At 35.6% G+C, this 16,805-nt stretch overlaps 3 protein-coding genes across 3 annotated transcripts; 2 read left to right on the top strand and 1 right to left on the bottom strand.

Annotated features, from left to right (window-relative positions):
- The first annotated feature begins 498 nt into the window (after window positions 1-498).
- LOC122603847 (disease resistance protein Roq1-like) lies at window positions 499-6,637 on the top strand. The gene is made up of 5 exons (XM_043776674.1): window positions 499-995; window positions 2,941-4,039; window positions 4,175-4,465; window positions 4,811-5,662; window positions 5,788-6,637. Exons 1-5 carry the CDS (start codon window positions 514-516, stop codon window positions 6,217-6,219), a joined length of 3,156 nt encoding a protein of 1,051 aa, XP_043632609.1. The 5' UTR covers window positions 499-513; the 3' UTR covers window positions 6,220-6,637.
- A 2,704-nt stretch (window positions 6,638-9,341) lies between these two features.
- LOC122605542 (AP2-like ethylene-responsive transcription factor AIL7) lies at window positions 9,342-14,183 on the bottom strand. The gene is made up of 8 exons (XM_043778498.1): window positions 14,031-14,183; window positions 13,009-13,657; window positions 12,810-12,892; window positions 10,891-10,899; window positions 10,690-10,778; window positions 10,413-10,486; window positions 10,207-10,334; window positions 9,342-10,127 (listed from the first exon to the last, which is right to left on the bottom strand). Exons 1-8 carry the CDS (start codon window positions 14,146-14,148, stop codon window positions 9,700-9,702), a joined length of 1,578 nt encoding a protein of 525 aa, XP_043634433.1. The 5' UTR covers window positions 14,149-14,183; the 3' UTR covers window positions 9,342-9,699.
- Window positions 14,184-16,325: 2,142 nt separating this feature from the next.
- LOC122604595 lies at window positions 16,326-16,805 on the top strand. Its single transcript, XM_043777475.1, has one exon. It carries the CDS (start codon window positions 16,326-16,328, stop codon window positions 16,803-16,805), a length of 480 nt encoding a protein of 159 aa, XP_043633410.1.

Raw genomic sequence — 16,805 nt, forward strand, 5'->3', positions numbered from 1 at the left:
ACTGTCTTAGTATGTTTGTAGTGTTTTGCAAGTTGTGTTCAAGTGTATGCAACCAAAGTCTGATAAAGTTTAATGGAATGAAGTCATTCAAGGGGCTATTATTGACAAAAGTAAGAATATAGAAGTAGAGGGGACTAGATCGCTTATATCTTTCACAATTCGTGGCTCCCTTTCTCTCATGTATCTTTATTCTACTACATCTCTCTCATCTTGTTTTCCAGACCACCTTTATTTCTTAATTCTAGGTAATCAAGTTTATCTTGAAACACTACTTCGGTCGTCATGAGTCAGTTTAAGAAAGCTTCACCGATTCCAAACCCTTTGATAGCATCTTCATCGTCATCTTTCATAGTTTGAAATATTTGATGGTGAAAACAAAACCCAATTTCATCATAAAAAAATATCCATCTTTTGCAGAAGTAAGTCGCAACTACTGCCATGGGAAATTGTATTCCAGTCATCAGTTGGATAATAAATCAAAGGACGGCTTTACCGATGATTCCAAACCTTTCAATGGTATCTTCATCGTCGTCATCTTCTGAATCTGCTTCTTACGATGTATTTTTAAGTTTTAGAGGAGAGGATACCCGGAAGACCTTTGTAGATCATCTCTACTCCGCCCTCGTACAACGCCTAATCCACACTTATAAGGATGACGAAACACTTCCCCGGGGTGTATCCATCGGTCCATCCCTCTTTAATGCTATCAAAAAATCACATATAGCTCTCATAATTTTCTCCAAAAACTATGCGGATTCTTCATGGTGCTTGGATGAACTTGAGTTTATCATGAAATGCGAAAAGGAGACTGGGCTAATCGTTATGCCGGTATTCTATGACGTGGACCCATCTGATGTGGAAAATCAGAAGGGGGATTTTGGAAAAGGATTTGCTAAGCAAGGGGCAAACAACATCACCAGAATTGAATCATGGAGAAAAGCACTTGTTGATGCAAGTAACCTTTCTGGATGGGAACCCAAAAACGTTGCTAACGGGTAATTTCCTCTTATAATTTTAATCATAAGTTCGAGGTGTTTAGACTAGCATATATTAATGGTCAAATTCATATTAAAATTATTTAATTTCTATATTATTATTAGTATTTAATTTCATATGTAATGAGCTCTCCGATTTAGAGCGTTTCAAGACTTCTGCTATCATGAAATAAACTATTTACTGACAATTTCATCCTTATTTAAATTTTTTATTCAAACCTAGGCTTTTCTCTTGAATATATTTTTTTTTCAATTTGTATTTACATGTTAAAGTGAATTCTGTGGTAGAACTTCATAAGCTAATAATGTTTATAACAAGTATTTATGATATTTCAATTGGCTATACTTTATCTGCAAGTCTAAGATTTGTGTACAGATATAACAACAAGACCCAATTCCTAAGCGGGGTATGAGGTAGGTGAGCTGTAGACAGTCTTACCTCTACCCAAAGGTAGCAAGATTGCTTCTATAAGGACCTCCGACCACAATTAAGTAAAAATTGAAAAGTGTAAAGAGTTTAGTTACCATACCCGTCAGCCGAAGAAAAACATAAGAAGATTTACTTGTCTACTGAGTATCACCCGGCTACATAAAGAATAGGGAAGAGTACCAAACATGCGACCTAGCATACTATACCCTAGGTTCGACAATACATATACAATAGCAATCATATCGAACATATTAAACAACATACGAGTGTAAAAACATAATACACATAGGCTCCTGCTAGAATTCCAACATGTGATGTGAAAACAACCATGCAAACATACATATAAAAAGGAACTAACTAAGAATTTCCAGCGCTCGATGGGCCCATAATGAAAACGGGTGCTAAACAACCTATGAAACAAGGTAACTTAGGTTGTGTAGCTAAACTATTTCTAGTCCTCTCACATAACTCTCAAAACCACTAAAACTAATCCTAGTCCTCTAAAACTCCCTCATTGGTCATGTCTTCCGACGACAGACAAAAGATTTTGTTGTGAACATAAAGGATAGAGTAACCTCCCCCTAGGTTTAGGCCTACCTCTACTCAAGGCCAAACCACTACGGAGGTTACAAAGAACCAAAGTCTAAGTAAAAAGTCTACATAACCTATTGCCATATGCCTTTCACTCCTTGTCTACGTCCTCTGCTAGGAAACTCCTTTGAAGCGTTCATTATTCTGTCCTTTCACCTCCGTCGACTTACCTCTTCTCCTGTCGGGTCAAAGCCCTATGTAGTATCCATTCACCTTAGTTGGACCCACTTCTCGTGGCCAAACCATCACCAACATCCTTAGGCAAGGCAATATGGGAAAAGATGTCGATCTTAGTCACTCAAAAACCTACCCTAATCTAATCCTCTACTCTAATCCTAGTTCTCCAGGCCGTCCTATCCGACGTCATGGTCTCCGATAAGCCAAACTCTTTTAGGTCTTTCGCTAGTCGCTCCTCCCACCTCATCTTAGGCCTTCCCCTTCTTTGTATTCCGATAACATGAATAGATTCCGTTATCCTCGGTGTTGCTGTTTGATCTCTTATTCTAACATAAACCATCTCAAGCATCCTTCCTTTAGCTTGTTAATGATGGTCCTTACATCAACTTTGGCTCTAAAAACTCCCATGCGGATCCTGTCTAATAGGGTCTTTCCGCAAGTCCATCTTAGCATCCTCATCTTAGCCACCTCTACCCGGGACTCTTGGGCTTTCGTCATCGGCCAACATTCCGACCCGTATAACATATGCGGTCTAATAGCCACTATGTAAAACTTGTCTTTCAGTTTTAACGAAATCTTCTTGTCGCACATAACTTCAGTAGCCGCTCTTCATCCATCCCGCTTAGATCCGTCTTCATCTTTGTGTATAGATCTTTACCATAATTTATGTGATTTTACATTATTTAGTACTTTGAGTATGCTGGTATACGCTAATTATATATGCACATGTATGTGCCCAATGTGCAAGCATGAATCAAAAGTCATAAATGAGATTGTCCAGAAGGTTTTCGATAGATTGATTCCGGCTATTTCAGATATTGACGATGGTCTTGTTGGAATGAGGACTCGATTGCAAGAAATGATAGCACAATTAGAGTTGGGGTCAGGTGATGTACAAATGGTTGGAATATGGGGGGTTGGTGGCCTTGGCAAGACTACTCTTGCAACTTCAGTTTATATGGAAATCTCTCGCCAGTTCGAGGGTAGCTGCATTGTGGATAATATTCAAGAGGACTCAAGCAAATATGGTTTAAAAAAAATGCAAGAAGACATTTTATCATCTATTTTTAAGGTGAAGGTGGATGTCCCTAGTATTACAGAAGGAAACAACATGATGAAAACTAGGTTACGTCGTAAGAAAGTATTAATACTTCTTGATGATGTTGATAAACTTGACCAATTGGAAGCGTTAGCCGGATCAGATGAATGGTTTGGAGGTGGGAGTCGAATAATAATCACAACTAGAGATGAGCATTTGCTTAGAGCCCACAAGGTTAAAAAGGTTTATCGTGGTAAATTATTATTAGATGATGAAGCTAGTCAACTTTTTAATATACATGCATACAACAAAAATAACCCATTACAGGATTATAGGAAGCTTTCATTACGTGTGGTTAAATATGCTTCTGGGCTTCCATTAGCACTTAAAGTTTTAGGTCGTTTTCTATCCGACAAAGACGAGAAGGAGTGGATGAGCACGTTGGATAGATTGAAAGACATTCCTGAAAAGGAGATCGTGAAGACGCTCAGAATTAGCTATGATGGACTTGACACTGCAGAGAAAGAGTTATTCTTGGACATTGCATGTTTCTTCAGGGGTTGTGGCACAGGTTATGCAATGGAGATACTTGAAGCTTGTGGGTATCATCCTTGTATAGGTATAAAGATTTTAAGAGAAAAAGCTCTCATAACTATTAATACCGAAGGTAAGTTTGATATGCACGATTTGATTCAAGAAATGGGACACTTCATTGTCAGAGGTGAAAATCCCGACAGACCTGAAAAGCATAGCAGAGTTTGGAAACATGAGGATGTCATTAGCATGTGTTCTCGTGGTTCAATAATGGTAAAATACTTATCTTTTACTAGTTTTTAACACTATATACTCGTATCATATGTGCTCTCATTAGTACAAACACATGTAAAATTTGAAGATATATTTTTCAACTAACCGTGCACATTGTTTTCTCCATTATTACAGGAAAATGACAAAATTGAAGCGATACATTATCTAAAAGATCATGATCATGACTATGATCATTCATCACGCTTGTGTATGATTGTTTCAAAAATGAAACAACTAAGGTGCCTTAGGGTGAATATATTCGGTAAAAAGTATGATGAAGGGCCTAGTTTTCTTTCAAACGAGTTAAAGTATATTTATTGGAGGAACTATCCAGCAAGTCCATTCCCGAACAGTTTTCAACCCGTGAAGCTGGTTGTTCTGAAATTGGATATAAGCTTGCAAAAACAACTTTGGACTAGTGACCAGGTAATTTAATAGTTCGCTTCATTAGCATATACTCCCTTCGTCCATATTCATTGTCTAATATGCTATTTTCTGTTGTCTTAAAATTATTGTTTACTCTTAAATATGGATGGAGATATCTAATTAATTTCGTATATTATTACACCTGAAGTAAACTTATTTAGTTACAATATTCAAGGAAATTAAACATAAATTACTGTGAAAAAGGTAAAAGATGTCATTCTGATACCTTAAAGTGTAAAAATTACTAAAAACGGTTTGGGATCTTAATGTGTCTTTTCTTGGTGCACTTTTGCTTACTATATAAGCTTAATTAATGCCATTTTTTTTTGTATGAATGACTTATAGCATCTGCCTCATCTGAAAGTGCTTGAACTCAATGAGATGAAGAACCTAATCAGCACACCAGACTTCGGGGGACTTCCTTGTCTTCAAAAGATCACTCTCACATACTGTGGTAGTTTAGAAGAGATCCACCCATCACTTGAAAATCATACTACTCTTGAATACATAGAATTATTATTTTGTATCAAGCTTCGAAAGTTTCCGACAATTGTGAAAATGGAAAAACTCAAGACTCTTAGAGTATGGGGTTGTTTTGCGATTACTGAGTTCCCGAAAATCCAAGCAAACATGGAAAGCTTGGTAGACTTGTATTTGGGTTGGATTGGGATAAAAGTTCTACCCTCATCAATTGGAGAACGTTGTACCAACCTTACTTCGTTGACCTTGGGTAATCTTCTTTATCTAAAAAGCATACAACTGATCAGCTTGGATGCCTTAATACATTTAAGTAAGTTCGAATGCCAAGGAAATAGTATGTTGATGTTCCATCACTTTCCACGTAGCTTAAGAAAATTGAAGGTTGTTAAAGCTATTTTCAGAGATGGAAAATTTCCATCATATATTGGTGAGTTATCCAGTTTAGAAGAGCTGGATCTAAGCGAGAATCAATTTGAGCGGATAGATTTCAGCTTCTCACAACTTACTCATCTTAAACTCCTCATCTTGTCGGAATGCAAAAGCCTTGTAGAATTGCCCAAGCTCCCATCAAGTTTAGCTATTCTCAGAGCTGACCAGTGCGAATCACTTACAAGTGTAGGAGATTGTTACACAGATTGTAAAAGGTTATGTCAAGTCTCACTTATAAACGGGGATATTGTAACTGATGGCAACAGATTACTAGAAAATATGCTTCAGGTACATCTGTTTCTCATTATTTCCCTTTTTTAATATCAATCAATTAATTGATCTCTATATGGTGTATATATAGACAATATTATGATGAAGTTTTAAATTGGTAAAACTGTTTTTTGATAAATTAGGGAGATGCTATTGAAGATCAATCTCTGCTTCTTCAACTGGATGGCCTCGAGATTCCAAAGCGTTTTATACCCGGTCTTTGTTGTGGAAGTAGATATACATTGCATCTTCCAAACAACTGGCATGATGACTTCTGTGGATTCTTAATGTGTGCTGTTTTCACAACTGGTTACCGCAACGAAGCTGTAAAGATGAGTATGAAACAACCAATGAGTGAGGAGGGTATGGATTCTCGACAAAATGATGTGGTTTGGGAGGATAGTATGGGAGACATTAGTACATGGGTGGGGTATATTTCATTTGGTTTATTGAAGCACACTTCTTGGTGGGATCGTACATACAACACCCTTTCGTTCTCCATTGATGAAGATATAAGTTTTGTAGTGGGGTTGGAGTTAGGCTTGTTTCTGGGAATAGCCGAGATGGTCGTCTAGGAGAAACATTTACAGATTCTTCTGATCAACTTTCACATTATAAACCTGACTTCAAGATTGAATATGAATCGGCGTATGCTTTAAGGATTTCTCTTGGCGCGAGGGATTCATGAACTCATAATGCTCAAACAAATGTGTGGTTTTTCTCTTCTTTGTTCTATTTATATTGAATATATATATATATATATATATATATATATATATTATTTATATTTTATTTGAAAAACGATTGTATTTGAAATCTTTGTATAACACGTGTGTGAAACCTGTATCACCTATACGGTTTCACCAAACTATCAAAGGCCAACGGTATGAAACCTACATGGCTATCTTCTGTGCGTGTGTGATCTTATTATGATGGACATTTGTTTTAAGAAAAATAGCTTGAAAATGATGAAAGGTTTTTTTGTCCTTTAAAGATGAGTTTGATTTGTGAGTGTGGGCGCGTAGCGCCTATATTCAGGTGTAAGAATGGGAATGAAACAACGGTTCTGTTACCGCACCAACAATGCTAAGATTACAAAGGATTTTTATTAATGTACGAGCTTTCTAGATAAACATAGTAGAGATTGAAATGGTATCATAAAATGGCAAGGCTATAAAAAGCTTTTTGGTAAAGCAAGCCACATATATATTAGCACATACTAAAGCTGGTGGAGGGCGAGCAATGCTTGTAGACGCGTGTGACATAGACGATTGCACGGCGGCCAAATACCTAAAAGACCTCAATCGACACATGGAACTCGTCATGGAGTGATAACTGATCAACTCAGCAAGCAGTTTTTTTGTTTTTGTTTTGTACCTGATGTTTTGGGTTGAGGAGTGTATGTATATCTTGTTGGGAGTGAGAGACAGAGATGGGCCTAGAAGAAACCCCTTTTAGAAGTTTTAGGGCCAAATCTTGTTTTAGTTTGTGGGTTTAGAACTTTAGATGGGGAATTAAGAAAGAAAATCTATAATTGTTATACTCTCTAGTATTATGAGTGGTGAATGTCCCCATGAATGCTTCTAAAAAACCTGAAAATACATATTCTTAACTTGTTTTAGATGGGGAATTAAGCAATTCTGCAATTGTAACCCGCCCGAAACAGAGCCACTACCCCAAAAAGAATTATCCAAAACCGACATAAATGAAAACCAAGACCCAGAGTCTCAGACACATATTTTAAACTAAAACTGACAACTCAAGTCTCATAAATTTGTTGGAAGAAAGATATATATATTTTTTTTTTGAAGAAAGAGTTACTGCACCAACAACACCACAAAGGACTTTTAATAACGTACGAGCTTTCTTAATAAACATAGTTGAGTTTGAAATCGTATCATAAATGCCAAGGCTATAAAATGCTTTGGCAAAGAAAGCAGCATATTAGCACATCCACAGTAGAAAATATATAACTTTCTCAACAAATGATGTGATGATTTCGGGTTAATGCCATTTACGTATTGAAAGCAAACTGCTTTGATACATTCGAACCTCTGCTGTTCCTTCTTCATCTGGATCAGCTACTGGACCAATCAGCCTATTGAAACTGTCACTTTTCAGTCTGTAAGCATACATTAATCCTCGAGGAGAGGTCATTAATATGTCTCCGTTTTTGTTCCAACAACCTAAAACAATCCAGCCATAATAATCAGACATACTTCCATCAATAACACGGTGTATCATCCATTCTTGATGCTTCATCCACACCACTTTACTATCAGACCCTTTAATACCATACACGAATCCGAGTTCCCCATTAAGATCAACCAGCTTATCGACAGACCAAACCTTTTCTCTTTGTTTGGGAAGGTCAATCACCCCGAATTCCTCTGTCTTCATGTCAAGCCAAACTAACTGGTACACAACATAAAAGCTACTAGCGTAAGCAAACCAATACAAACGTCCATTAGCATAAACGGCTTCCCCAACAATGTGATAAACCGACAATGAGGGTATCTCTCGCCACGTGTCTGTGCCCAAAACATGCACCACAGCGCCTATGTCCACTCCTGTTAAGTAATGATTTTTAAGAAACACACAAACCATCTTGAAGGTGTTCGTGGAATAATCAAAACTCATGGCATTCCGTAGTTAGAGGATTGATCACTACAAAAGTGGTGGCACAATTACAAATATCGTATTGTTGTATTAAAGTGATGAGCCCGTTGCAATAACCATGTATCGTATCGTGCAGGTATATTAAAGATCTTTTTACTAAAAATCTAGCTAGAGGATAAATACTTTTTGATCACTTGTATTCCAGCTTCAGTATCTTCCATAATTAAACGTAAAATACTCATCTGTACGAACAATTGTTGTTGGAAGGGGTGAATACAACGTTTCTTTCGAGTAATATGGAAGGGCTTGGGTTCATCTTTGACGACATGAATGTTTGCAAGGTAAGGATGTCGCGCCATTGTTTGCATACACACCGGAAACGAGCTAGAGATTTGAGTTAATTTCTTTCTTGTCCTATTACTGTATTTCTTCTAATTTAATTGCTTTCAAAGAAAAAGGGATATTGACATAAGATTGTGTGACATCTGGATCTGGCCAATATTAAGTATTAAATAATTCGTACATCTATGTGTTGTCACTGCGATGGGCTTTCATTGGATCAATTATCCCTCATGTAGATTTTAGAGTGGAAGAAACATTAAACATCTTATAGTTTTCAACTGTGACCTTTTCTTTCTCTATTCTCTATAGTACGATTAAGTTTTGGTCAGTTTTAATCTAAAATCTCAAGAAAATCAATACATACTGTTTGTCCAAACTGTTACATAACATTTATGTAATTAGCAGCAGAGTAAACTTAAAATTAAAAACATTTCATCCTAAAAGCTCAATCAATACAAGTCTCTTTTGTTAATAGACCTGACAAAATTGATACTCCCACTATTTATTTAAATGAACATGGCCAAAAAGAGTCAAACTCGTGTACCATTTTTTAATGAGCTTTACTATATTCAAATTTCCCTATTGAAAACATGGCCAAAAGATAGTCAAACTCATGCACCATTTTTTAATAAGCTTATTGGATATGTTCGATAATTCTACATTACATGTTTGGAGCATCATATAATTATATTATAGATCAATAGATGCATACAAATTCAAGTATTGCATGCCAACGTTCAGAAAAAAGATTGTAGGTATCAAGTTAAACTTCATAATTAAGGTCAAATAAACTCTAAGAAGAGCCGAACCGATAAGACACAAGTTTCTACACCCAAAAAGATTGGTTTAACCAAACCATTAATGACCCCAGTTTTTCCTTAAGACCTGTATAACTTATCCCCAAAAGCAAAATAAATTACCCCGAAATCTTCTACCCTTACCTTACTAATACTAAAACTACTAACGCTACGTTACATAAGTCAGCAGATTAAGGTCAGCTCCAAAAGATTGAAAAAGAAACTAGCCTGAAACATAACATCCCCACTGCTTTTATATTGTGCTAAGCTATCTAGACTGCAAGCTTTTGATCCTCGTTAATACGACTGGTTAGGCCAAATGAAGAATTCAGCTGGAGGCGCTGGTAAAGCCAACGGAACAGAGGTCTCGGGTGCGTTACCATTTCCAGCCTGAAGATGGTGAAACAAACTTTGATGATGATACATTGACATCGAGTTTGGATCATATGGCAAAGCGTAAACCGGTTGTGCAGTTCCAAAGCTGATATTGCTTCCGGTATTGCCATTGTGATTGTATTGTGTCGGCATCTGGTGGTTAGTGATCAAAGGTTTCTGGTCCGCTTCTGAAGAGATTTTTAAACGTTTTGCTGAGCCACCAACAGGAAGTGAGCTAGTGGAAATTGCTTCCACGTCATACCGATTCATTTCAAAGTTTGTCACGGCATTCATGCCTCTAAATTTGATTGCTGCTATGTCATATGCCTCAGCAGCTTCCTCCTCGGTAGCTGCAATAACATCACATAATTATATATTTATAAATATATATTCATGATTAATTATTGACAATAAGATGCTATATCATACCGAAAGTCCCTAAGTAAAGGTCTTTGTTCCCAGCAACACGCCCAATCCTTGCTTGCCAACGACCTTGTTGGTGATGTCTTGTTACTCCTCGGTAGATTGATGCTCCCCGAGAAAAACCACTGCTTTTTCTGCGTACAACAAGAAACAATATTAGAAAAGGACAATTATCGTAAAAGGGTTTAAAATGATTGATAAATTCATTGAACCTTCTAAGTGATGCAATGAATTCTTGCTTGGTTGCATTTTTCATGTCCTCCAACTCTTGAGCATAACTTCCCACCTTTATTGAAACAATATTGTTAGACTTAATGTAACTTTAAACATGTTAGACTTATTGTTAGACTCAACAAAAGAATAGTATGCACATATATCTATTAAAAACTGAGAAGTACTTCCAATATTGTTAGACTCAACATGTTAGACTTATTTCAAAATATTGTTAGACTCAACAAAAGAATCCAACAAAAGGTACAACATGTTTACCGGAAAGTTTGTAGTGGCGGTGGGACCCCAGTACTTCAAGGCAGCCAAATCATACGCTCTTGCCGCCTTGTCCTCCTTGTCATAACCACCTGTTTTTTTTACTTAAACATGTTAAAAAAAATAACAAGCAACACTATACCCAACTTATTAATCAAAGAAAACTTGTATAAATGAACGAGAAAGAATAATAAAATTACTCACCCAAGTACACTGCAGATCAGAAATCGGACCGCATCGTCAACAGCCATGCAAAAAATTGAGTGAAAGAACATGAGCATTCAGCATGAACTTAAATTGGTGGTCCATGATACGTGCATCAAATTAGTACTTCCCAATAAAGCAAAAGCAAAAGATTGCAAGCACTTATAAAATATACATTTGCACGGGTACACAATATTGTGGGACTAAAATATAAGTGATGTATAAGTTCCATAATCCGTCTCAAAACTCATCGAATAGTTATCTCGGCTCTCGGAAAAAGTCTCATCAGTAAGGGTAAACCGGTCATTAATATATATCATATAATATAATACGTGTAGTTTATCCGTAACAACTAAGTTGGTCATTTTAATTAGCTGATCAATGTAAATGTATATACAGCAAAGACTTGCACAAATTTTAATTGGAAATTATACACAAAATATAAATTTATATATTGCATCAAAATATATTGATGGGATTGATAAAGAGTAATACTATAGAAGTTTGACTGGGTCAAAGCAATAAGAAATGAAGGGGGGTAAAAGGTAAAGGAAAAGCAAAAGTAAAAAAGGCAAAGGCATGTATGTACGAAAGTACAGAGAATAGCAGGCTCACTAACTAGGATAGATACAGACTAGTGTGTGTAGTGTAGGTGTGTGATTATACTTTGAATATACAGGATAGATTAGGAAAGGGAGAAAAAGTAGAGGGGGTAAAGTGAAAAATCCAGTGGACAAAAGTGTGCCATTTGAAGGAAATATATGGAATTAAGAGACTCTGGTGTAGCATAAATACAGAAAGAAAAGAGACTAGAAGAAAGTACAAGAAATGGTACATCCATCAATCATCAGAAGAGCATCAGCAAGAACAAACTTCTGATGGATTTGAAATCCAAGGTCCTAATCACATCTCAAAAGTCAAAAACTAATTGTACTTGGTGAATCTTTTCTTAAATGATCATATCTAACACAATTTTAGTACAAGCTTTGCTTTACTCAATGAGATTCATTATTTTTCTCTTCTAATAAAAACAAGAATTTTGTTTACCAGAATTAACATTGGTTAAAATTTGATTACAAATAGATAAACATGTATCCAATGTACATATTTTTCTTATTTAAAGAACACATGTACAATAAGGTGAATCTATTAATGATGGTTGATTCCAAAACAATGAACAAGTTCAAAATGCACATGCATGAGACTAAAAAAATGGTGTTATTCCAAAAAGCACTTTCCAAGCAGCATTTTGAAACCACCTATTCCAACCCTTAAAAGAAAGGGAAGAAACGCCTTTCATCTAATCTTAAGGTATTTGCATAAGCTTTATACTAATGTGTTGTTAACAAACTATGTTATTATGGTTAATAAACAGGAAGACAGTGTAACTAGGAATTAAAGCGATTACAACCAATTAATTAAGAAGAACCAAGTAACTATCATATTCATGAACTTTTACCCACCTCCTTACAACACAAAAAAAAAAAAAAAAACAAACTTCGAACTAAGTAACTATCATATTAATCAATTAAGTACACCATTTTAATTCAAATTCAAAGTGATCAACATATATGTCATATTTACTTTAAGCTTGTTTCATTACAATAGTCGCCAAGAAGATGTTTCATTCATCCACCTAAGTATATAACAGTTCCCTCTATGCATTCTTGACATATATGTCATATTTACTTTAAGCTTGTTTCATTACAATACCATTCCATACATTTTTATGAAGTTGTGATACCCATACAATAAAATCAATGTGTACACAAACAACTGCAAGTAGCAAATACACATGTAAACTAGCCTACAACAAAAACTAGTATATACATGTAATATTTCATTTTTCAAACAACAATCAATGAATCTAGCTAATACAAAGTATTAATTAAAGAAAGTACTCCGTAATAAATTGGTACCTTGACGTCCTTTCCTTGCTTGACCTTCTCTTCTACAGCTATTATCCCAAAGATGCGCTTCATATCTCCCAGTCCACCTATGTCTGCACACTCGCACATCAAACTATTACTTACACTGTACAAATCTTACTACACAAAGTACAACCTCCAAAAAAAATCAAAAAAATAAAAATTTATCAAACACCTTTGCAATACGTACCTAGTTACACCTCTATAGATTGATGTCCTTTGACCAAAAGTCTCACTTCCAACTTTCTTACAACTAGTCTGACCACCACCACTAGCCACCGCCACTATTGCTTTCTGATCACCGCCACCACCACCGCCGCCGCCGTTGTTGCCGGCGGTTGTTGTGATACCCAAAGATAAAGCATTCATAGGACACTGTACAAAAGCCAACTCATTTCCAGACTCAATACAAGACCCCCCATTAAACTGATCAGCCAAATGGGTCCCAGAATCATCAACTTCCGACCCCGAGTTCGCCGGAAAACCCGCCGTTCCGGCGTTATTATTATTATTATTAAGATCTTGTTGGTGATCAGAAAAGTAAACAGAGCTATTTCCACCCTCGTACATGTGTGTTAATGTCGACGAGTCTTGCGTCTCCGGTGACACGTCGGCGTACCGGAAGTGTGTGGCGGTTATGGGTGTAACGGTGGTGGTGGTGGTTGTGGTATCGCCGCCGAGGAAGTCTTCTAGCTTTGGAGCTAGTGGTTGGTTGATATTTGATAATTCCATGTAGCCACGAAATAACGACGACGAATCGCCGCCGTCTTTGACGTCCTCGTGGCCGGTAGTGTTGTCGCCGGTGTACATCGTTGACTGTTTTTCGCCGTTGGACCAAACTGCACCACCCCAAGAAAATATTAACTTAGTATCATCAATACATGCACACACACATACATATATACAAAAAATATATATATAGATATAGATAAATACAATTAAGTAAATAATATAATAAAAAAATTGTTAGTTCAAAGTTACATCATCAAATATTTATTTTGACAAACTTTATAGAAACAAAAAATCATTTTTTCAGTAACTAGTGGTTTTCTTTTTCCAACAATAGAACTGAAATTTCGGGGATATTTTAATACATATAAACAAAACAATAAATCTTGAACTTAAGATATTAAAAAAGAATACATACTAGCTAGTATATTCTAACAAACAATCAAAAAAATACTAAATAGCAACAAAACAAAAAAAAAGTACCATTTTGATAGAAGTTATTGTCATTGAAGAAATACTGCTGAGGTTGAGAAGTATTAGAAGAAGTTAACATTTCCATTGGTGAAAGTGAAAATGAGAGCCAGTTATTTTCAGGAGCCATTTATATATATATGTGTGTGATATATATTTTTGTTTTTTTGTTTTTTGTTTAGCTACAGTAATGTTTATAAAAAAATTTAACCAAACATATTGGAAGAAATATATGGGGGTAAAACTGTAAAGAATGTGAAAGGAGGATTAGAAAAGAAGGAAAAGCACATGCAGAAGAAGCTAAGGCACCGGGTGAGAGTATAGTAGTAGGATGTATTTGACTGTTGAATTTTTTTGAATGAATGGATGTGTTAAATGTTGCTACAGAGAGAGAGAGAGAAAAGAAAGGTGGAGGTATATAATGGGTGGAAAGAGTCGGTCTCATCTGCCACATCCGGCGGAAAACCAGAGGGAAAAAAACAAAACATTGTCTCTTCGGTTTCGTTTCTTTCTTTTTTTATTGTTTCTTTTTTATGTATCTTTATTAATTAGTCTTTCCTTTTACATGTTATGTTATATCTATCTTTGACTGGATAAAAACAATTACTAGCGATATTTTGTTAATTGGCTGATATTTTGTGAAGAGAAGATCGATAATACTATTTTGTCAAGAGATATGACGATATCTTGTGAAGAGGATGCATAAATAATTCTCCCTCATTTCAAGCTCTTATCAATGTAGTTAAATCCTCATTTGTTTGTGGCTAATGATAAGTCTTATGTAGCCTACATCTTACTTCAATACGATCGTACGTATTTTCTTATCAAGTTAAATCCTCAAAGCAGCCTTTATATATATCTCACCCAAATGAATGGAAATCCAGTCTTGAACACCAATCTACATTTCGCGATGGTTCCATTAATTGTTCGCTTGTATGTACCGTTTTTCGCTACCTATTAGGCTGTTACAAACAGTGTAAGGTTAAACTAACGAGTCAAATTCTTCATGACTAGCTAGTGCAATTGTTCCCTCGGGTCAAAGGAATCCTAAATTAAGTGTTATAATCAAGAACACTACAATATGAAGTATCTTAATGCTTGTTAATTAATCCAGTTTTCAATCGTATCAAAATACTTGTACTTGATAGTAAGCATCACAAAATACTTGTACTTGATAGTAACCATCACGCACCCAATACGAATGTCACTAGCTACAAAAGCATTGCTACTATATTCAAAGACTTGAAAATTATAACTTATAACTAGCTAATTAACCAAAATAGTTGTTTTTATATATGTTCGAAGATTAAAATTAGGAGCTACTCTTGTAAAGAAAAAGGGATAAGTGCGCCATAATGCATAACTAATTCCGAAAAGTTATTGTGTGCATGAACTCTAGGTTAGTTTCATTGTATTCTGGTAAGTGTTTAAAAAGTCCCATAGTGAGCAAAAGTGACCGGTTAAGGGATGACCCGGTCACCACTAAAAATTTCACTCGTTGACTTGTTACGTGGCTTGCTTGCGTGGTATTTAAACAATTAAAAAAAGGAAAATAAATATTTTACACGTATATATTGTTGATGCCAGTTATTCACACACATAAACACACAGCGACACACACACACTCATACACACACTCCTTCGAAATCCTCCAATACGTCAACTAATCTCCAGAAATAACTGAATTCTGGTCAAATCGATGGCATAGAACACGTTTTTCATCTACCTAAGGTATGTTTTCCCCTCAAAACAAACTCAATCGTCATTTCCCTGACTTTGTTACTGTAGAAAACCCTAATTTTTGAAAATTTTTAAATAAAGTTAAAAACTCGACTTTTACTTTGGATCAAGTTATTATTTGGTTAGATATATTTGTTTATAGTGTTTTTCCCCAATTTTTGTTACAAGTATGTGTCATGAAAAACAATACCAACAGATTAAATCGTCATTTTCGCGACTTTTGAACTGTAACCCTAAAATTTGGATTTTCTTAAAAATAAAAAAAAGTTAAAAATCAAGTTATTATTTGGTTAGATTTAGTTACAGTGTTTTTCCCCAAATTTAATTACAACCATTTGTGTTTACAGTCATTAAGCACTTTTTTGTTGGGATTATATAAGGGAAAAGCGTATAAAACTTGATTTATCAAAAAATTAATTATTATGTGAATTTATATCATTTTTCCTTTTTGATTTTGTAGAAGTGAAGCTGTTGAGAATGGATATTAAGAATGTTGGAATTATGTGCTTGTAAAGGTAAGAAACAAACTTATTATCACACTTTTAGAATCTTCTAAGAGTGATATTGATGATTAGGTTAGAAAGTATTAGAGAGAAAAGTTCTAGGTGGGAACATGAGGTTTCTCCAGCCATTAGGAAGAAACTAGATGTCATAAAAAGTCAGAGGTCAGATTGGATGACCATTCATGTTGGTGGAAATAAGTTTGAGGTTAGAAACCATAGGTATGCATACTCTTTGGATATGGATATGGGAACATGTGATTGCAGAATGTGGCAAATGAGTGGTATACCCTATGTCCATACCATGCAAGCTATCTATAAGATGAACAAGAATCCAGAGGATTTTGTGGCTATTTGGTTTAGGAAAGTTCAATTTGACTATGCTTATGAGTTTTACTTGAACCCTGTGGGAGGGATGGATACATGGAACTCATTTCCTCATTTGAATGTACCACTTCCACCAAGACCTAGAACTATGCCTGGTAGACCAAAGAAAAAAAAAGACAAAGGGTTGCACATGAGCCAAAGGTGTGTGGGTCTAGGGTAA

This window comes from Erigeron canadensis, chromosome 6 (assembly GCF_010389155.1).
Source record: "Erigeron canadensis isolate Cc75 chromosome 6, C_canadensis_v1, whole genome shotgun sequence".
NCBI classification, from domain to species: domain Eukaryota; kingdom Viridiplantae; phylum Streptophyta; class Magnoliopsida; order Asterales; family Asteraceae; genus Erigeron; species Erigeron canadensis.